Below are 21,209 nucleotides of genomic sequence, written 5' to 3'. Positions count from 1 at the left end.
ACTTCTGGTCTCTAGGGGAAGTGTTTGTGTGTCCATATGGCCAAGCCCTGGTGCTGGCGGGCCTGAAGGGAGAAGAGGGAAAGGAGCTGGGGATGGGAGAGGTGATGGAGAGGTGCCCGTGGCTGTCACCGTGCTGGCAGGGATGACACCCATGGAGTCACTCTACTGGCATCCACGGGGACAGGAGCCAGCTTAGGGCACCGCCGCCATCCTGCTGGCTTTGTTCAGTGCTAAGACCCAAGCTCCCTGGTTTGTGATTAGGCTCAGCCTCGTGATGGAATTTTTGCCAGGAACATTAACGCATTGTTTTGCTGGGGCTCTGCTTGTTTTCCAGCAGCCAGCTGCCCGCCTCGTGGCCCCACGCAGGAAGTATTACGCAGCACAGCACCCCTGCACAGGGGGGACAGCTGAGCGGGGCAAAGCTCATTACACCCAAATAATCCAGTAATAATGTAAGTAGCATTAGTGGCCTCGCGGGCTGAGATACAGCAGGCGAAGGGGTGGGAGCTACCCAAGGAATGCCTTAATCTGCCCCTGTTTTGCTCCTGTTGTGCTCACAGGGCAAGATTTTAACTGGGCTTCACCCAGTGATCAATGCATTTGCAACCCCCAGCAGGGTGCAGAAAGCTGCCCAGGGCTGGATCCCCCCAGGGCTGTCTCCAGTTCCCCCTGGCCCTCGCTGGGCACAACCCCAGGATAGCTGGGCAGTGAGATACGGTGTGGGGCCACGTGGGTACGCGGCAGATCCTCCACTGATCTGGATTAAGGTGGCACCTCCGGTCAGGGATCGGTGCCCTGCACCACTTCAGGGACACACAGTGGCAGCCATACACAAGCAAATGAGCTCAAAATCTGTGTGGGAGAGACAGTGTCCCCAAACAGCACCCAAAACTGCACCAAGGAGTACACCGAGGAGCTTTGTCCCCAGAGAGGGCATGGGAAGTGGGGCCGCAACCAGCCCAGGAGACACTCCAGGCCGTCAGCAACCCTCAGGTCCCTGCTCCGTGACACCAGGCGGTGGCAGCCCCATGTCCCTCGGGCAGGATGGTGCCATTGCAGGGAGGCAAAGCAGAGGATGGGTCAGAGGCTGGGAGCACAGTGGGGGCCAGGGAGGCTCAGGAAGAGGAAGCCCAGCCCCAGCAGTGCACCGGGCCGGAGGCGTCGAAGCCGAAGAGGGGCAATGAGTGGCTGGAAAGGAATTCTGCTGGAAGGGCTGGATGCTGAGGGAGAGGCTGGGTTGAAGCACTGGGACATGGTGTGTAATTTTGGGTGGGAAGGGCATGAAGGAGACCCTGCTGAGGGATGGGGGGGAGACAGGAGCCCCAGAGCCCCTGGGCTTGTCCCACAGGTGCACCAGGAGAGCAGTGCATGGGAGCCCCGCGGGAGGCAAGGGGCAGGATTTCCCCTCGTGCTGGAACCTTGCTGCGCCCCGAGGGTGGTGGGGAGGAAGGGTGGGAGCCCCAGAGCTGCGGGACGTGGTGTTCTCATCAGCTGCAGGGCTGAGGGCTTGTCCTGCAGAGGCCAAAGGCAAGGAGGAGCTTGGCTGTGGCCAGGGGGAGGAAGAGATGGGCAAGCTTGGGGCCAGCTGGTGCCAGTGCTGTGGGGAGAGCCGTGGCTGCTGTGCCCCTGCAGTGTCTCTGACCTTGGCACTTGGGAACTGTCCGGCTCCCAGCCCTGCAGCCGCTTCCTGCCTCATCCCTGCCAAGGATGCAGCAGTGGGGGAGGCACCAGGGCTGTGTCCACAGACAGCCTGGTAAAGGGCACAACACAGGCATGTGCAGCCCAGCTATGCCATGCACAGGTAGCCCAGCTGAAAGATGTGACAAAATACCCCAAATAACTGGGGGGCTCCGAGCGGTGGCTTAGCCGAGAGCTGCAGAGACAGCCGTGTGGCCATCTTTGTGCTCAGGTTGCTGGCCATTGCTCTCTGTCATGCTTCCACACATAAAAGTCTTTTGGAGCAGTGAGAAAATTCTCCCCTTGTGAGAATTTAGTGAGAAAATATCTCCCCTTCATTAAACTATTTTCATTCTAGTCTTTCCCCTGTGTAAAACCCAGAAGCATTCCATAATCCCTTACCTAAGGTTAACGTCAATTTTTTAAGCTGGGTGTTGCTGACAAAGGCTGAGTGCAGGTGCCATGGATCTGTTGCAGGGCACCGTGAGCCTGGGGTGGCTCCGGCTGCTCCACATTTTGCTGCCGCTTCCAGTGTTTGCACTGCATTAATTGCTGGCACCACAAGCAGAGCTGCAGGTGCGGGTTGTGGTGGCACCACTGAGCTGGGAGCAGCACCGAAGGGTCCCCAAAAAGTGATAAAAGAGCCCCGTTAGGGAATCACGGAGCAGGCAGGATTGGGAACCCAGCGAGGCCACGCACCTCTGCTCTCATAGCCATCTGTGGCTTATGGCAACAGCCCTCAGCCTGCTGCTGCTCCCCATCTTGCCTCAGGCTTCCCTAATCAGATCATAACCCATTACTGCTCCCACCTGCCTCACGCTGTCCCCCTGCTGCTGCCACTCCCACTCTATGTCACCTCCTTCAGTGGGACACAGGACAAAAACAGGACGTGGGTGCCAGGACAGCAGCGCAGCAGGGGACGGTGCAGGCGAGGGCAGGCGGCTGCCAGCAGCAGGACATTGGTACTGCTCCGAAATGAAAGGAGGGAGGTCACTGGGGGAGCCAAAGGAGAAGGGGAAAAAGGGAAGCAGAATGGAGAAAATGAAAGAGGTTAGAGGGAAATAGGAAAAAAGAAAGGGAGCAATGAATAGAGAATGTGCGGCTGAGTTCATTCCTGGCTGCGTTCATGGAAATTATTCTCTAAGCACAAGCATGAAGGAAGCCGGTGATTGTGTCCCCCCCCCCCCCGCTGCCGGCAGCTGCCCCTGACTGCAGGATGTGCATTTCCCCCGACAGGGCCAGGGAAGCCCAGAGAGCCTGTTGGGGCTGGGGCTGTGTGGGATGCACCTCCTCACTGTGGGGTCAGGCCCTGCCCCGGCACAGCCCCGTGTCCATGAGGACATGGGCTGTGTGGGGTGAGAAGCCTTGTGAAGTGCTCAGAAGCTTCCTGAGCCTGGCAGCTCCTCCCCGGCCTGCTGGGTGCTGCTGAGGACAGCCGCGTGCCCCGACATCCCTGAAATGACCCCGGGAGCACAGGGAATGGGGCTGTGCTGGCAGCACAGCGCTGCCACCGCAGGTCACCGCGACACAGGCACACCCAGGGCACCACTGACGCCAAAGCCATTGTCCAGGAAAAGAGATCCTTGTGCTGCACAGGGCTGTGGGAGGAGGATGAGCACAGCACCCTGCCGTGCACACAGCACCCCCAGCCCCTCCAGGACCCACACCGGAACCCACAGCGATGTGTGGCTTGCATGAGGGCCATGTGCCGCCACGCTGGCTGCCTTTCTCCCATCTCCACCGAGCGCTGCCAGGGGCTTTTCTTCCCAGCTAATGCTTGTACAGCTCGTCATGGCAACAAGAGCTCCTTGAGCTGCAATTGCGGCCAGGACTCTGGGTGCTCATGAGTTTGCAGACACCATGCAGATGCTTCCAGCAGAGCCCCCGGCCCTGCCAGCAGCCTGTGACCCCACACTGGGTGTGAGCAGTACCCTCCTGCCTCTGCTCCCCACGGCAGCCTGCAGCAGGAACTGCTTTCCACCAGCAGCACACTGCTTCTCATCCTAAAACAAGTATCATGCCTGTCCCGTGGGGGCCCAGCACGGACAGCCAGCACGTGGGCAGAGATGAGAAGTTCACCTCCAGCGGCTCACAGAGAAGAGATCCCCCAGCTCCGAGCACCCAGGCACCGCAGCAGGCTGGCCACACTGCAGTTGCCTGAGCCCCTTGCATGGCATGCCCACTGTCTCAGGCAGGCAGGAAGGAAATTTCTGCTGAGCATGGCTCTGGCTACATAGAACCCAAGAGGGAATCACGGGCTCCAGGAGCAGCAATAAATCTCCAAAAGGCACAGCTTGAATTGCACAGTAACTACTTAATTCCCCTCCCCATTAGCCCTGAGAATATTTTAGCAGTTCTTGGTGGCTTGGGGAGAGGGAGACAGAAGATAGACTGCATTTTAATTAATAATGGCTGGAATGCTTGGCTGCAGGGCAAGAGCCATGGTGAGCCTGCAGCTGGGAGCTGCACCGAACAGGAGGGGACAGCATGGCGATCCCAGGGGGGCAGTGGGGTGGCACTGGGTCCTGCCCCAGGGTGGCTGCTGCAGGACAGCTGGGAGCTGCCCGCTCTGCCCCATCCCTGGGCAAGGATGCTCCACAGTGACTGGCAGTGCTAGAAAGCAGGATGCTTCCCCAAGCATGCGGGATATGTCCCCATCTCATGGCTCCGATGCAACTCACCCCGTCAGCACTGCAGGGCGATGCCTGCGGCTGGCATAGGCATCAGATGCAGGATGCTAACAAGGGAGAGGTGGGGACCAGCTCAGAGGTCCTCAGGACCCTGCTTCCCAACAGCCACCCTGAGGTCCCCACACAAGGCCCAGTCACCCCAAGTGTGGGTGCTGGAGGCTGGCTGCATGCACTCTCGGGCAGTCACCTGATCTGCTCTGTTTCAGCAAAACGGCCTAGCAGCAAAAGCCTCTAGGGTGAACCAGAAATCAGAGAACATCAGGCCAAGCCTCAGACATGATGTGCATGTTCAGCACACCAGAAGAAAACTGCAGGAGCTGGTGGGAGGAGAAATGGGAGGGCAGGGCAAGCCTGCAAAGGGAGAGATGCGCCGGGGGCTTATCCTTGTGCAGCAGCAGCCCAAGCAAAACATCCCTGCCCAGCACCTGTGAGCAGGATTCGCTAGAGAAGGGTCAGCTGAAGACAAAAAAAAGCCTTTATGAGACGTGCAAGGCAGAGAAGGGCTTGATTCAGATACCCTGTAGCACTGTGCAGCTCCCAGTGCCCCGCATGCTGCCCGGAGCTCTTCTTGCTCAGGCAGGAGGTGAGAGCAGAGCCCCAGCTGGGGCTGCAGGGGCTCTGATGCCCCAAGCAGACACCACTGGCACGCACACATTACCTCTTAACCCAGGAGGCTGTAAAAATGCTGGATCCTGGCCCAGAAAGCCAGATCAGGTTTCTCTTGAGGGATCACCTCTTGAATCAGAGGGGTCAGCCATGCTTTGGGAGGTCTGACGGAGCAATAATCAATGGGCATGAAGCCCAGGGGCATGCAGGGGGGCAGGAGCCAGCTGGGAGCTGCCGAGAGTCCCTGGCCACAGGTCCAGAGACCTCGCAGCACCCCAGAGACCTGCAGCCCTCACCCCGCTGCTGTTTTCCAGCCCTGGCCAGCAGCTGTAAATTCTTGTTGGATGCTGATCCCACCAGCTCCTAGCAGACGTGTGGTGCTCCCTGAGATCAGTGGTTTGGGCGGTGGAAAGGTTTACTTGAGGCAGGCAAGGAGGGATCCCCACTGGGAGGCTGAAGATGGAATTTCATCCTTACATCTGGTACAGCTTAAAAATCTTACCCAGGCTGCTATAGATACAAACAAACTGCGTATGAGCGTGGGGGCATGAGGTAGGTGAGTATGTCCAGCATGCTGATACATCACATATCCACGGTGTGCTGGGCTTGAGCTCTGCCCGAGCCCCAAACTGAGCTGAGGACTACCCTGGGATGGAGACCTGGTTGAGCACAAATCCAGCGGGACAGTCACAGAGGATGCTCTCAGTGGGTGCAGGAGGAGTACCTGAGACCACGTTCTCCAGAGGACACAATGTGCAGCTAGGTCCTTGGTAGCACCCTCCCTCCACCCTGCCACCCCTGTGCCACAAGAGCCCCATGCCTCACAGGATGACACAGCCCCAGCCCTGAACCTCCATTGCAAGGGGATGCTGCAGAGCCAGAACACAGGGGCACCCATGATGAGGCATCACTGCAGGCTGGGAACCAGCAAGGGGCTGACTCTGACTCTCAGGGAGTTTGTCCCACATCCCTTCCTCCAATGTGGCCAACTGGTGTCATCCCCCTCAGGGCCACTCCAGTACAAGTTTTGGGTACCTGGCAGCCACAGGGGTCCCACCATCCCCTTCTGCACCACTCTCCTTGGCACCCAGCCCCTCTCCTGCCTGCAGGGGTGACTGACCATGGCTGGGGACCTGCAGGGTGGCCCTGGAGGGAAGCAGCCCGCCAGCAGTCACCCATTGGCCAGAGCCCATCTCCTCCCCCGGATTTTATTCATGAGGCATGACAAGTGGGTGAGCTGCAGGCAGTGAAATGACTGCAGGCAGCTCCTGGCAGCTAGAGAACAGGAGGAGAGGAGAGCGCCTGGGCTGGGGAGTGAACCCAGCCCACACACTGCTATTTTCTGCTCTTACTGGGCCAGGAAGGTTTGGGGTGTCCCTGCAAGCAGATGCCTTTGGGTCCTCAGCTCAAGGGGTGCCAGATGTGCATGGTGAAGAAGAACTTGTGGCTCTGGCCAAGAGATGAAACCTATTAGCTCGTCATTTTTTGCTTCACCTGAATTTCTTGTTAAATTGAGTCTACGTGTGATCCTGGGAGAGAGCACAGTGAGCCATGGGGTATGCTCCCCGTTGCCGTCAAAGCTGAGGGATGCAGCAGCCCATCCTGAGGGATTAGGCCCAGCCAAACAAACAAACAAACAAAAAAGACAAATAGCACTGAAGAAGGGAAAGAGCAAAGAAGATGCTCTCTGACACAGTGGCATCAAACACCAGGCTTTGGAGGGGGCTGAGGAGCCAGTGCCAGGGCATTGGAGCAAAGAGCTAACACAATGGAAAAGTTCAGGCCAGTTCCTCACACGCACATGAGTGTGTCCGAGGCAGCCAGGACAGAAAGGAGCTTATTTCTGGCTGATGCACTGAGGGATTTTCTGTTTGCTGCTGTGTTTCGTATTTGCAGCTTCCCGTATGGAAATGTTTTTTTCCCTTTAACCTCCACCCACAAGCCCTGTGGATTTTGTTGCAGTTTTCAAAACATATGGTGCATACATTAAAAAAAATAAAGGATGCTGTATTTTAAATATTACAAAGCAAGCCAGGAGCCAGCATTTTTAATCTAGGGCAGTGTCTGAGAGGGGAAAAATGTGGGCATTTAGGATTTTCTAGACCAGCTCAGAGCAAGAGCCCCATTAGGGGAGATAGAGGCAGGCAGCTGCCCAGGGCTGGTGCCCACTGCTCACGCCCTGCCCTTTATATGGACCTCAGGGCAGCCACATCCAGCACGGTTTTACCCAGATAATTCACTTCTAGCATCCAGCCACACCTTGGCGAGGCTGTTTGTATGCGATGCTAGAGGAAGACAGCATCAAACCATAATGCACTAAGCTAATTCCTTCCCAGCTCCTCCTGCAATCAGTTGGTTCCCCAGTGGGCTGGATGCTGCCTCTGTCACCCCACTAATCACTCTTTGCGTAGCATCCTTCATCTAGCCAACACAGGCATTGCAAGAAAGCTGAATTCTTGCTTTCTGCAGGCACAGGTTAGCAGACAGAGGCTCCTCCATGGCATTGCTCGAGACTAGAACTTGTTCTTTTATTCTACAGAGTGAGTGCAGCATGCTCATTTGTTTTATTTTAGACTATATTCACACTGGCATTGTAATTCCAAACTGTGAGGCTACATCATAGCCAGAGAATGAAGGGTGGGGGATTTGCTATTTTTAACTCCTTCTGCTCTGGGGAGGGAACTTGAAATCAAATCTCTAGCCAGAGACACCGCATAGATATTAATGCAATGAAGTGGGAATTTGGACTGGGGGTGACAGCTGGCCAAGCAAGCCCTGGCATCACAGAGGGGACAGACCCCACAAAAATAGGACACAGTGAAGGGGTGTACGTTACAGGGCAACCTTACTACCATCAGTGCGTGCTTGGAGGCTGTAGGTTCAAGACCAGCCGCCATGCAACCAGTCCCATTCCAGGGGATGAATTTCAGCTCAGGGCTGGCAGCAAAACAGATTGGGAGCTTCCCCAGCAGGCTCCAAATTCCTCCAGTCTCTCTTACACCCCAGAAAACAGCTGGGAGGGGTGCAGCACAGCTCACAGCTGCAGTGTGAAGGGCACAGCCACATCCCTGTCAGGCCATAAAACTGCCTCCAAACCATGGCATCTGAAGAGAAACCACACCTGTAGCCACTTAATACGGACCACCTTACAAAAAATATGCAAAGGACAAGGGATGAGCATAGCCCCAACCCAGCTGGCCCCAGTGGGGTCCTCACAGATGACACAAGCAGCACAGAGGGTGCTTACCACCTCCTTTAATCTATTGTAATTTCCACTCTAATTCTGTTGAAGGCAGCAAATGGAGCCTTTAATTGGCCAGAAAAAAATTGCACCCCTCTGCGGGGCGCAAGGGAGACACCTGGCTATGCAGGGGGTGGTGGAGCCAGGAGCACAGTGGGGGGCAGCACCATGCCAATGTCAGCCACATGGCCACCAAGGGATTTTAGGCACTGCAGACACTGTGGGTTGAAGAACAGCATCAGGCTCATGGTCCCATGGGCTGACTGAGCTGCCTCCTGCTGCCTGATGTCCATCTCACCCATTCCATCCTCAGTGTCTAGGGTCAGAGTAAAGTCCCATGGCACAGAGCATCTTTTAGAAGCTATAGGCATAGCCCCTTTACAACTACAAAAATAAATAAATTAAAAAAAAAAAAATCAAGGAATTATACCCTAGAGGTGATGGTCCTTTGAGCAGTGACTTTGGGCTGGCCACCCTGTTGCTCAGGGAGAGACAAATCCCCCTTGGGGCTTTGCAAGGGCTTAAGGTGCTCCTGAGCAGGCTGGTGATGTGTGCTGCTCTCCCTCAAAGCTGTTAGCGTTTATTTTCTGCCACGAGTCAATTGCAGTCAGTCGGAAATAGAGCTTTCGATATTAAGAGACAGCAGTTTCTGTATGTTTGCCATCTGTATGTTTGTATATTTCCCCTACCACCACAATTAGCAGGCCGGTCTCCAGCCAGGCTCAGGAGGAGATCTTAGCTGATGTCTTCCCAGCAATTCAACAGCTTCATTTCTTTTACAGCTCCCCTAGCACAGTCCCTGTCACTGAGATCATCACAGCTCAAGCTGTCCCTCCTGGTGCCCTGGCAGGGGTGGGCGGGCTGCACTCCAGGGACCACCAGCTCCTGCAGCTACAGGGCAGTGCCATGGGGGCACAGGTGAGGGACAAAACCCCATGTCCCTAACCACAGCAGGAAGTTTGCCACACTCCCACCTGGCCCATCCATGTGTTCCCTGGCAGGAAGGACACCAGCATCTCTGGGCTCCGCCAGAACAAAGCCAGTCCTTTTCCCTCTCTGGGTGTGCAACACTGCAAGAGGATAAAATACGTCACCATGGCCCTGACAAGCACAGGAGCCCGATTCAAGGCTGGAATCTCCCTGCAGCTCCAGAGGAAGCTGTCAGTGACACATCCTGCTAGCCAGGGCCAACTGCCTCACACCTACAACAGCCCCACTTCATTCCCCTTTGACCCACCCACACCAAGGCTCAAGAAGCTCCCGCCACTGGCCTGAGGGCGCTCAGGATCCTGCAGAGCCCACCCAGACCTGAGTTTCCAGCCAAGCCTCATCACGAGCAAGCAAAAAGGTGTCACAGAGCTATGGGAGCTGCATGCCCAGCTCTGCCATCACCCTGGAGCTCAAACCAGGGCTGCCAAAAGCCTCTGCAGGGGTTTTGGCACCTGCAGACTGGGGCTGAGCTCACCCACAGCCACGCACCTTGGGTTGCTCTGGGTGAAAGATCTCTTTGGGCTGCTCCTGCTCCCCTCAAACCCAACACAAAGCACAAAAAGGACAGGGGAAGGGCTCTGTGCATTGCTGTTTGTAGGCCACTTTTGTTTGAGCTAGAAGTAATCTGGGATGTGCTGGGCTCTCCTCATAGGACCCCAGGAGAGGAGCCTCGCTGCTGCTACCACTGCTCCACCTTGGCAAGCCACATCCTGGTGTGGGACTGTCTGATAACAGACTGGAGCTAACACACAGCTGCCTGAGGCAAACAGCAGGACAGAAACATACAAGTAAATCTAGCAACTTTATGTGAATTAAATGTTCATTTAATTGAGATTTGTAAGGGAGGCTGCAATAGCAATTGATTATCAAAACCAGATTATTTATGGGGACTTAGCAACTATACACAAGATTAATGATTCTAGAATAAATCCTCAGTAAATATATTATTTCCCCCAGTAATCTGCTAATAACATGTCACCCTAATTATCTCATGAAAGGGGCACAAAAGCTTTGACAAATACTGAAAGGATATCTTGTTGTCTGCCAAGCAGCACCAGAGACCACAGGCCACTGCTCTGCTCATGTCCTCCAACACCAGAACATGGCTCACAAAGAGGCACCTTCCCCAGCTGGGGACTCAGCTAAGTCCCTGCTGCCAGTGTTGGTCCTCCATGTACACTGTGCCTCAAAAAAGTATCTGGGATCCAGGCACCACTTTGCCCAAAGTCCTGGGGACATTTGCACCCCAGGGTCCTGAGCCTGACCAAGGCAAGGTGAAGTCCCTGCAGGTACTTGCACGGTGACATAATATCAACAGGAGAAATATCACAGCTCCCAGGGTGGGAAAAAGAAAGCTTCTTCCTTAAAACAAAGGTGCACGTCCTATAAGAGTTAACGGGGCTCAGCCTGGTACTTGCACAGCTTTCTGCCCCTCTGCTGGGGCACAGAGGTGCCCATTAAAGGGACAGCCCATGCTGTAGCAGGCTCCTCTGTTCTCCGTAAGTAATGCTCACTCATTAGCAACAATTATTGAAGATTAACAGCTTCAGCAGCGAGAGGCTAATGATGCCACACCACACAGCAGCCTTGCCAGCACCTCTCCCAGCACAAGGTACTGCACAGCCCCATCCCGGGTGGGCAAGGACCACCCTACATGCTGACCCATCCTCCCCCCAAGCACCAGGGTGTGTCACAGGGATATCTCCTGAGACCCCCACCCCCAGGAGGATGTGGTGGCTGGTCCCCCTTAGGGGCAGGAGTGGGCCCTGCCACCCCCAGGGCCTGGCACAGGACCTGCTGCAGGATGCAGAGATGCTCTGGCAGTCACCATGGCAACTCCAGTACACAGCCAGGGTGAACAAAGCTGGTGGGAGAGGAGAGAAAGAAAAAGGGAGGAAAAGGAAAAAAAAAAAAAAAAAAAAGAAAAGAAAAGGAAGGAGACAAGCCTACAACCCTGGAGAGAAGGCTGGGGCAGGAGGGAGCAATGGGGTGGGAAAGCACTGGGGCTGTGGAGAGGAGGAGGAGGAGAGCTACCTTTTGGCTGCTCACCTTAGGATGACCTTCAAGGAAGCAACCCAGGGCACACACTGAGCTGTGTCACTGAGATGGTGCCCATCAGCCCATAGGCCATTTCCCTCTGGCAGCCCCATGCATGCTGTGGGGCATCCCAGCCTGGCACAGGGAGGCAGCATCCTGGAGGCTGGGAGAGCCCTTCACATGCCCTGTGGCAGGGCAGGAACCTGACCTGGGGACACTTGTAAGGCAACATGTGGGTGGGTGCCTGGGTACATGGCCAGGTTATTCGGCCTGAGCCCTGATGTGAGGTGTTTCAGGGCCATGCTGCCAAGACTAAGCAGACCCTTTTGGAGCAATGCCCAGTGCCAGCCCCACGAGGACAGGCCAATTCCATGGCTGGTTGCGAAAGGAGCAGGGCTCCAAACAATGCTGCTTCCTCGAACAGCCTGTGGCTCACCTGGACCCCTAGCCCAAGGTCAACATAGGAAACAGCATTGCAGCCAGAAATATATTGACATAAGCCCTGAAACTGCAAAAACACAAGCTGTGTCCACTGCTAAAGCATGTTCTGCTCTCATCTCTTGGTCACACTTAATTGAAGACAGAGATAATTAAAAAAAACAAATGTCAGGGTTTAGGATCAAAAAGAAGCAGCTACAACCTCTCTCTGCTGGAATGGAAAAATAGCATCCCACTTGGTTGTTTGTTCTAACAAAACAGATCCTCAAGGGAAGCTCCCCCTCTGCCGAGCCACCCTCACAGCGCAGACGGCTTCTGACAGGCAGAGCACAACATGGAGGGCAAAGCCTTGGGGCCCCTGGTTATGGTGTCAAGAGTGGGCACCCAGGTGGAGGAGGTGGTCAGAGGGGCTGGCAGCCTGAAAAACCTCCCAGAAAAAGGGCTGGATGCAACAGCTTGGTCATTTTAGCAAGGAGAAGATGAGAACCCCGACGGGAATCAGTGCAGGTGTTACAGGAGCAGCTGGAGTGGGGCAGCAGCACCTGACCCCACTGCCTCAGCCCACCAGAGCCCATATGCCAGGCCCTCCCAGGGGGCTGGAAACCCCAGGCACCCCCTGAGCCCCCAGGGACAAGGGGCATCCCTACCAGAGGGCCACGAGGGCTCAGTGCCAGCCAGGGACAGTGTGCATGGAAGGGAGGACGTGGCAGGGCAGAACAATGAGCTCCCCAGGGTGTGCGTATGTGGGGGTTTCACGCAGACTCATCCTCCCCTCCTCCTTCCTGCACTCCTGCTCTCCTTGGCTCCTGTGTACGCCCAGGAACAGACTTCAAAAGGAAAGGGGGGGCTGCCAGAGCAGGAAGTGGCAGGCAGTCAGATGCGGCTGTCTCCTGCTAAAAGCCTTTGGTACCTTCATCAGGGCTCGGAGGAAAAAGGTACTGATGGTCAGGCTGGAGGCAGACAGCCCAACCTGGCATCAGCCCTATGCTCCCAACATGGAATGTCACCCTCCATATCCCAGCTTCCTGCAAAACGGATGTTAATAAATCCATCTGTGTACAGTAAGCACCAGAGATCCTCTTAACCCTCCATGCTCTCTGCTCTGGGCTAAGCACTGCAGGAGGCGAGCAGAGGGCTCTCCGGGGCAGGCCCATCCCACAGCCCAGCTCCCCTGCACTGAGGTTACCGCTCCCTTCCCTGCTGAACACCAGCAACAACCTATCTGTCCCCAGTACCCACCTCCTCATTAGTGCCAATTAGTGGGTGGTCAATGGGCCTGGCAGAACTGTGTTTTCCAGGGAACAAGTCCCCTTTTCAAGGGACATAATCAACACAGCCTTTGTTGTGTGCGCTTTTGGCTTAAATGAGCCAGAAACCGCCTGCCAAGGAGCAAAATTATTTTCTGAATTGTATCCTTTGTGCCACCAGACCCAAGCGTGGAGGAAGGAGCCAGGACAGCCACAGATGACCTCCCTTGGCAAGCCCTTGATTCACCAGGCACCTGCAGGAGGCTCCATGCATCTCCCAGGAGACCCCCAAGCTCACACGTCCCCTTATCCATCAGGATCACCAGGGCCAGCCAGGACCCATCCACGTTACCACCAAGCCCCACGTCTGGTGACAAAGGCAGAGTGAAGACCTCAGTGCCCCCAGAGGGTGCCTGGGCTTGGACTCCAGCTCCTGAGTTGCAGCGTTGGACAAAAGCTGAGAGCTGGAGAAACACAATGGGAAAACTTCGCATGGACCAGCAGCAGCACTTTGTGAGAGGCCAGCACAAGGACCAGGGAGCACACACTCCCCAGCTTCCCTAGTTATTTGCCTCACTGCTGAGGAAGAAAAAAGCAGACAAAAAAAAGCAAGCACAGGGGAGCAGGGGGAGATGGCCTGGATGTGACAGGCTGGCATATTTGACAGAGGAATCTTGTTAGCAGCACTTTTCCCTGCCATTTGATCAGGGGCAAAGCCAAGGAATGCTTCCCAGCAGCCTGCACCAAATGAGCTCAGCTTCACAGAGCTCTGATTGCTAGAGGCAGAGCAGGAGAGCAGCAGCAGTGGAGCTTAGGGAGGACAGGTGGCAGAACAGTGCTGAAGGCTTCTGCTGTGCCACGAGCTCTGTCCTCTTTCCTGGGATGGGAAGCTCCCAACACCTTCCTCCAACACAAGCCTCACTTGAGTGTGCTGTGGCACCCCAATGGCAGCACACACTGTCCCTATGCCACAATAGGCACTGGGGCAGCGCAGGTGAATGCCAGCATGCTGCTCTGCTGGGCTCAGGGATGCAAGGATCAGTGAGAGCCACATCAGACCTTTGCTGGCTCTATGGAGGAGGGAGAGGAAGGATCTGGCAGATCTCTGAGCTGACTAAGAGCTCCAAGTGCCTGGTGGCTCTGCTGTACCAAGCACAAGCCAAAGCAATTAGCATTTCTTGGAGACACTCTGTGTAATCTTCCCTGAGTTCTGGGGGAGAGCAGTGGGCTCTACAGCAGTGGGCTGTACAGCAGCCCTGGAGCTGCCGCACCACCAGCGATGTGAGACAGCGAAGGATTGTCCCAAAGGGACATCCTGACAGGATCACTGCTCCATGGAAGGATGGGGACGCTCTGTCCCACCCCTAGCCCCACCACATCCTGCCTCTGAGAGCTGCAGGCTGTCAGACAGCAGCGAGCCAGGGGCCAGAGCAGAGAGGCAGCCTCAGCACCTCTCCTTGGAGCACAGCCCAGGAGCCCAGGTAGGAAAGACCATAGGGAAAGCCAGAACCAACTTCATCTTCCAGCTCCCAGGCAAGGCCATCAGCCTGAAGCAGGCAGAGAGGCACAGGTGGGCCTGGAGGTGCTCAGAACCATGCAAGAGCAGCAGCCAGCCCAAGTCAGGGATTAATTTTAATGGCTACTTGTAGAACACCAGGAGCACATGCAAGAGAGACAGCCTGCACTGATGCTTACCCCATCCCTCTCCACCTGACTTGTGCAAGGACCATATCTCATGTCCAGGCTTTTTATAGGGTTTCCCGCTCCTGCTGGGCACGCAGCTCAGTACGACCGCATCCCCTCACCCCAGCAATCACTCACATGCCGTTCACTGAAGTCTTTCCATTCCCTCTCTTGCAGTTTCCTCTTCTCTCCTTATTAGGGATCCACCTACCCATCCATCTACTCATTCTCTCCCCCTCTGCAGCTATTTTTAAAATGCCATAAAAGCTTTCAACTGGTAGCATCTTCGGGGATGTGAGGGATTTTATATGTAATCTGTCAGGAACTGTCATCACCACATAACTCACCATGCAGACAGTGACTTCTTTTTTAAAAAAAGTGAGGGGGGAGAACATCCATGCCTGGTCCCTCAGCTCTCCCTGGTCAGCACTACCATTTATGTCCCATCTTGGAGGAGAAGGATTGGGCCCAACCTGTCCCTCCCAAGGAGGCAGCTGGCACAGATGCTGGGGAACACAGCAGATCCCCTCACAGAGTGTGGCCATCCAGAAGGAAGATTTCTCACTGGGTGAAGGGTTCTGAGCTGGGGATCACCCAGCTTCATGCCCCAGAGGCAGGTGGAAGAAGCCTCCTTGCTGAGGAGGTGGCTGTCCTGCTCCCTGCACGCTCAGTGCCCATGAGGAAGCTGCTGCATTTGTGTGGTTCCCCTTATGGTTGGTGGTCCCAGACAAGCAAGAGGTGGGAGATAGCTTGGTGCCACAGAAAACCTCCTCCTGAAGGCACAAAAAACAAAAACAAACAAACAAAAAACCAGGAACTGAATCTCAGGAGGCAGCCTGGACAATTAGAGAAAACCAGTTTCTTGATCAACCCCAGTCTCCAGCTCAGCATGGGCACAGAAGCATTCAGAGAGCCCAGGGCACTCCAACAGCACCAGGATAACTATTTCTGTCTCCTTGATTCCTGCAGAAAAGCATCCTCCCCTTCCCTTCCAAGGCCTGGTTGAAGACCTGATGCCTCCATCAGGAAGATGGAAGTTCCCATCAGTGCCCCAGACCTGGAAAGCAGGTGGCCAGGCACAACCCGAGCAGAGTCCCACCACATGCTGAGTCAATGACATGCTCTGTGTCACAGGCAGCACCCCCGGGTACTTCTCCATCAGTGCCAGTGACCAAACATTGGGCACGCCTGTAGGAGCCACAGCTCGCCCACATCGCTCAGACACACATGGGTGACATGGCTATTTGCAGCAGGTCAGAGGGAGCTTATCTCACCTTTTCCCCCTTCTTTATCCTCCGAGGGCAGGGGGTGCTGAGGAGGGAGGCAGGGGTACCCCATGCCCCCCACAGGGCACAGGCAGGGAGGGGTGTGCAGGGACCAGCGCCGCACTGGGACCCGAGTGCAGACAGCAGCTGTGTGAGCATAGTGGTGCTGGGGAAGGCTGCGCTCTATTACACTCTGAGGGCTGCTGCGATATGAGCAGAGACAGAAAAGCTGGAGCAGAGCTGACAGGAAGAACCAGCACCGAGCCATACAGCTCACCTGCCCACCCAGCATCCTGCCCTTTACAGGCTGCATTCTCCATGGGTGCTGAGCGCACATGGGTTTGTGCCCCCTGGGACCTCTGCCTGCCCCAGACAAGGACAGTTTTCCTCTGCCTTCGCTGCACGCAGAACCCCAGCTGGTGGGAGAAGCTGGAGCAATGGGGACCTGCCATGGATCCCCTGGGGAGAGACTGAGGGGCAGGAACAAGTCCTTGACCAGGGGTGAAACAGCCCTCCCCACCTGCACAGGGAATCCAGGCTGGGGAGTAGCTGTAGCCGGGGACACCCCCAGCAGGTGCCTGACTTGTCCCAGCAAGTGGTGCTGAGCCAGGGAGCTGCCCCAGCAAAAATAGCTTCCCTTCGCCAGCGAGCACTCCTGGGCTGGGCAGTGCTCACCAGGACGCCTCCCCAGAGCCAGGTCCCAATGGCTGGATGTGGAAGAGGCAGCAATGTCTTCGGGGCTGATGAGTACATGACATGGGTGATGGGAAGGGCACGCAGGGCCTCAGCGTGCTTCTGTGAGCGAGATGCACAAAGTGTGCCTGTGAAGAGTGCCATACTGCAGAGCCTTGGGTGCATGCTTCGTAGCTCACACCTTGAGTCCCAGCCTGGGTTGTGCTCATCTCACCCAGGCTGCATGCACCAGAAATATCTTCCAGAAATTCACTGTTGTGAGAACACATCAACCCCCCCCCCACACACACAAAAAAAAAAATGAAATACAGACCTCAGTGGACTCAAAATGTGCTGAGGAAGGGCTCCAGAGGTGGCATTACACCAACAGTACCTTTCCTGCCCACAGCAGCCTGGTGCTCCCCAAAATGGATCCCTTCTTACCAAGAAGGGAGATGGAAGCCAGCAGGATGGTTTCAAACCCACGAGATAAACACACCCTTTTACGTTATCTTGCTCCTTAGAGACACCTTCCTATCAAGGGCTTTCCCACTTGTCTAAGCCTCAAAAAAGGTGTTTCAAAATGGAAGGAGAGTAAACTGTGCATGAGCAGAAAAACAAGTGATGCTTGGGGCTCAGAGAAGGGCTTTGCCAGGGTAAAAAGGGCAAGAAGAAAGGAAGGTCAGGAAGGCTGCATAAGGAAACCATAGTATCAGCTCCCTTTTCTTTCAGATCTCTGCCTCAGGCAGCAAAGAAAGCAAATCAATTCCCAGCCCAGGGCTTATGGCTGATACTGACAGAGCATGCAGACTGTAGCAGAACTGAAAAATGCAGGTATAAGCTATAACCTATGAAAAACCTGAGCCACCATCAAATATATGGGAACCATATGTCCAAGCTGGCTGCCACACGTGCTCAGTTGGGTACTATTGAGCTTCTGACAGCCCTTTTCTGGAACAGAAAGCATGTCCATCAGGGCTGTGCATCAGGGCACACAAGCTCTTCTACTTCCCCAGTGATTTACTGAGCCTACGGATGCAGAGGCCGGGCACAGGGGGACTTGGGACAGCCTGGGTTCCCTCCAAGCAAGAACAACCCTCTCTGCTGCAGGCTGCCAGCTATCCCTGCCATGCCTACCCTGAGCTGTTTAGAAGCAAGCTTTCCAGGGCTAAGATGTCTGGATTTGGGCTCTGCCTTCCCTATAGCTGCCACAGTCACTCCTGGTCCCCTTCCACTCTGTAAATCCTCCCTCTTCCATCCAGCACTCTTTCCCTGGGCCCTTGCCATCACTACTCTACCCCCAGGATGCCTTCCAGAGGTGCTGCCGTGCTCACAATGGAAAGACACTGATGTGTTTAGTCTAAAAATATCTAATTAGATGTTCCAAGCACTTCATTATGGTATCACCATGATAGGACTGCAGGGTCTGGCAGGAGCTTGGTGGGTTTGCCTTCGCAGAGATCAAAGGCAGCATCACAGCAGCTCACTGGTAACAGGACAGTCTGTTATTAGCCCAGCCTGCTGGCATCATAAAGACAATTATCTGGCTAAACTGATCACTGTCATTAGAAAACTTGCTATTTGTTTTATAAGAGCATGGCAGGCCCTTGAAATAATTCAATTGCCCCAATTGACTTTCCAGCGTGCACTTCATTGGCCTGCAGGGCCGCTCTCCGTGGCTTCTGCTCTTCCGAGGGCAAACTGCCAATACATAGGGCTTGCGGGGAGCCTGAGCAGAGCTTGGTGAGAGGACAGTGTCCATCCACCAGGCTGAGGACAGAGAGAAGCTGTCCAGGCTGAGTTTTCTGGCAAAGTGAACACTATTGGTGATTATCCCTTTGCTGGCTGTGCAGGAGAAAGGAGGGGATGATTTGTGTCAGGTTGGTGGCAGCAGTCAGGGTCAGGTGTTAAATGAGAGGACTGAGATGTTGGTAGGGAGCCTGGAGGTCTCCTTGGTGCCCCAGTTCTACAAAACTCAGTGCTAGAGCCCTCCTTAGGGAAGCATGGGCACCAGGTGATATTCACAGCTGGTTTAGGAGAAGACATGTGAGGAAAGTAGCTTTTCACCTCTTACAACACTGTATATAAATCTCTTCATCTACACCTGCACCCCCCTCTGTACTCTCTGTACCATCCGCACCGGGACTACTCCAACCTTCCCAAAACTCTCCCTACTACAAGCCTCCCCCAGGAGCAGCTGCCCAAGAGAGAAGAGCTGTTTGGAGATTTATCTTTTCTCCCACTGCACCAAGAGCCTGCCCAGCCAGGCTGAGGAGCACGAGGGCACCTCCAGACACTGAGACCACCTCACCAAACACTTGGGGACCAGGCAGCAACACCCACAGCCTCATGCAGCATCTCCCTGCTGGAGCTGTGCTTTGTCCTAGGTTTACTGCTTGCTGTAGCAGTGCTCCAGCACTGCCAAGACAGAAGAGGATCTGGTGCTGTCCAGGAACCACGCATGCTATAGCAGAAGAGGCTGTACCATAACCCCAAGGGGAAGACTAACACCACTCATCACCCAGGCTGATGGCTCAGGGTACTGCATTTCTGGGCAGGGGAGCAGCACCACATCCTTCCCCAGTGGGTAGGGGAGCTGTGAATTGCCCTCTGCCCACTAAGCCATACAGGGCAGAGCCACAGCTCCTGGAGATGCTCACCCTCACGTGATTCCTCTTCAATTACATGGGGACTTAACAGAGTTTGCTGGTAAACTCCTTGTAACCACATGTGCCTGGAGATTACTGGGTAATTACACTTACTGGATCATCATGTAACAGGTAACACTATTTAGGAATGGCAAAAATAACCAAGCAAACATGCTGCATTCATCAGTATCAGGGACTGGGATGATCTGGGGAAAGTCTTCCACCTCGCATACCAAACCCCCTGACACCTTGACAGGTGTCAGCTGCTTAGAGGGAGCAGGATGGGACTTTCCTCCCCCAAAATGTTCTTGGGGAAAAGCCAGAGCCCAGAACTGTGGAGGCTTCAGAGGGTGATTTTAAAGGATGTTCTCTAAGGCAAAGGCTAGTACCACCAGATCCAGCCTCAGGAGAGACGCAGCACAGTGCTGATAGACCTGTTCAGGAATGTATGAATCCATTTGCAACCAATTAGCAGTGCAAACCCAAGCGGGAGGTACAAATAGTGTAGCTACTGTAAATATCAACTCTATGCCCTCCAAGCGCTTGCTGTACACCAGGAGGCTGCGTTCCCAGCCAGTACAACCCTTGCACCCTCAGGTCCCCTTGAGCTGCTCTGGAGCCTCAGGATATGAGTTCACATCCAAGATTAGGGGCCTACTTTTCCCCTTAAAGCAACATTTCCATATGTCTTTGCTACCCCCACATCACAGGGGAGGACACACATGGGGCTCCCAATCCCAGGACCCATGGTAGGTGCAAAGCAAGTCCCTCAGCAAGGGCACACAGGACTCCTGCATGCTGTGTTTCGAGATGCACCTGCACAGCCCAGCCTGTGCACAGCAAATCCTGCCCTGAGCCCCCAGAGGCCCACCCAACAGTTTTGCACAACAGCAGGGCTTGAGGCCAGCACAGTGGCCAGCAGCCCCAGGCTTCCTACCTCACATTACTTTGAACAAGACAGAAGCATTACCAAATCACACCAAGCAAAAAGGAAAGGAGAGGTGGCAACTCACAGATTAGGTGCACAACAGAAGATAAGTGGGATAAGTGTCCTCATTGCATCAGTTTGGCAGCACCAAAACTTCAGTGCTGTAGCTGCACCTGTAGCTCATCACCCTGTCCACAGTCTGGCTTTGTCATCCATCCTCCTCCTCCAGTGTTCCCTCTCCTCACTTCCACATAGGGCTCAGCTCCCTCCCCGTGCATGACACTGCAGGCAGGGTCCCCTCACCTCCGAGCCCTCCTCACAAGGGAGGCAGGCTGCAGAACCACTGCAGAGAGCAGCCAAACTGCTTGTACATGGTGTGATCCCACAGTATGCCCACCGCTCTGGAAATAAACAGCAGCTGATAGCAGCCTTTCAAACCTTCCCTAAGCCACATGGCTACCTAGGAAGGGGGAAAAGCATGTAGGCAAAGCCATCCAAAGCATTAGGCTGTGAAATCCAGATGCCAAGGCATGGCCCAGTGACATGCCAGAGGTCACAGAGCAAGTCAGTGGCAAGAAAAGACAGTGTGCCTCCCAAAGGACACCCAGCTCCACACTCACCGTCTGCCTGGCAGCCTCTGCTCGTGAGTGAGGGCAGAGCAACAGGCAGGGTGCAAGCCTTGGTTTGCCAGGACCTCTCTGCATGGGGGAGGAACGAGTAAAGGAGTTTTGCAGCACAATCAGATAGTCATGATACGTGGCACCATAAACAACCCTTATCACTATCAGCATCTAAGCTGGTTGTTAAGAGCTGGGAAGGAACCCCCAGTAGGAACAAACAAAATTGTCAGAATTGGCTTAGAGAAGGCATAAAGTCTCACCTAACCACTGTGGTCACTGGCCCCAGGGAGCACTGAGTGCCATCCCACATCCATCATTCAGAGAGAGGGAGGAACCTCTGCTACCAGGCATCCCACAGGGCTGGAAACAAACAGGTCCCCTTTGGTCCCTATCCAGGCACTACGAGCCACACTACCTCCCTCCTCTCTCCCCCCCCCCCCCCCAAAAAAAAAAACTAGCTTGTGCCC

General features: G+C 54.9%; 1 protein-coding gene across 1 annotated transcript in view; it reads right to left on the bottom strand.

Annotated features, from left to right (window-relative positions):
* ABLIM3 (actin binding LIM protein family member 3) overlaps positions 1 to 15,947 on the bottom strand; it is a gene marked incomplete at its 5' end in the record, with an annotated part of 35,431 nt that extends 19,484 nt beyond the window's left edge. The window contains 5 exons of the mRNA XM_084295406.1: positions 2,487 to 2,670; positions 6,009 to 6,119; positions 7,201 to 7,258; positions 13,174 to 13,293; positions 15,884 to 15,947. Coding sequence (XP_084151532.1) covers positions 2,487 to 2,670; positions 6,009 to 6,119; positions 7,201 to 7,258; positions 13,174 to 13,293; positions 15,884 to 15,947 — 537 coding nt within the window. The remainder of the gene's footprint in view (positions 1 to 2,486; positions 2,671 to 6,008; positions 6,120 to 7,200; positions 7,259 to 13,173; positions 13,294 to 15,883) is intronic.
* Between the last annotated feature and the right edge of the window lie 5,262 nt (positions 15,948 to 21,209).

This window comes from Netta rufina, assembly GCF_964035555.1.
Source record: "Netta rufina genome assembly, chromosome: 14".
Lineage (NCBI taxonomy): Eukaryota > Metazoa > Chordata > Aves > Anseriformes > Anatidae > Netta > Netta rufina.
The sequence above is the reverse complement of the archived record's forward strand: the minus strand, read 5'-3'. Positions and strand labels throughout refer to the sequence as shown.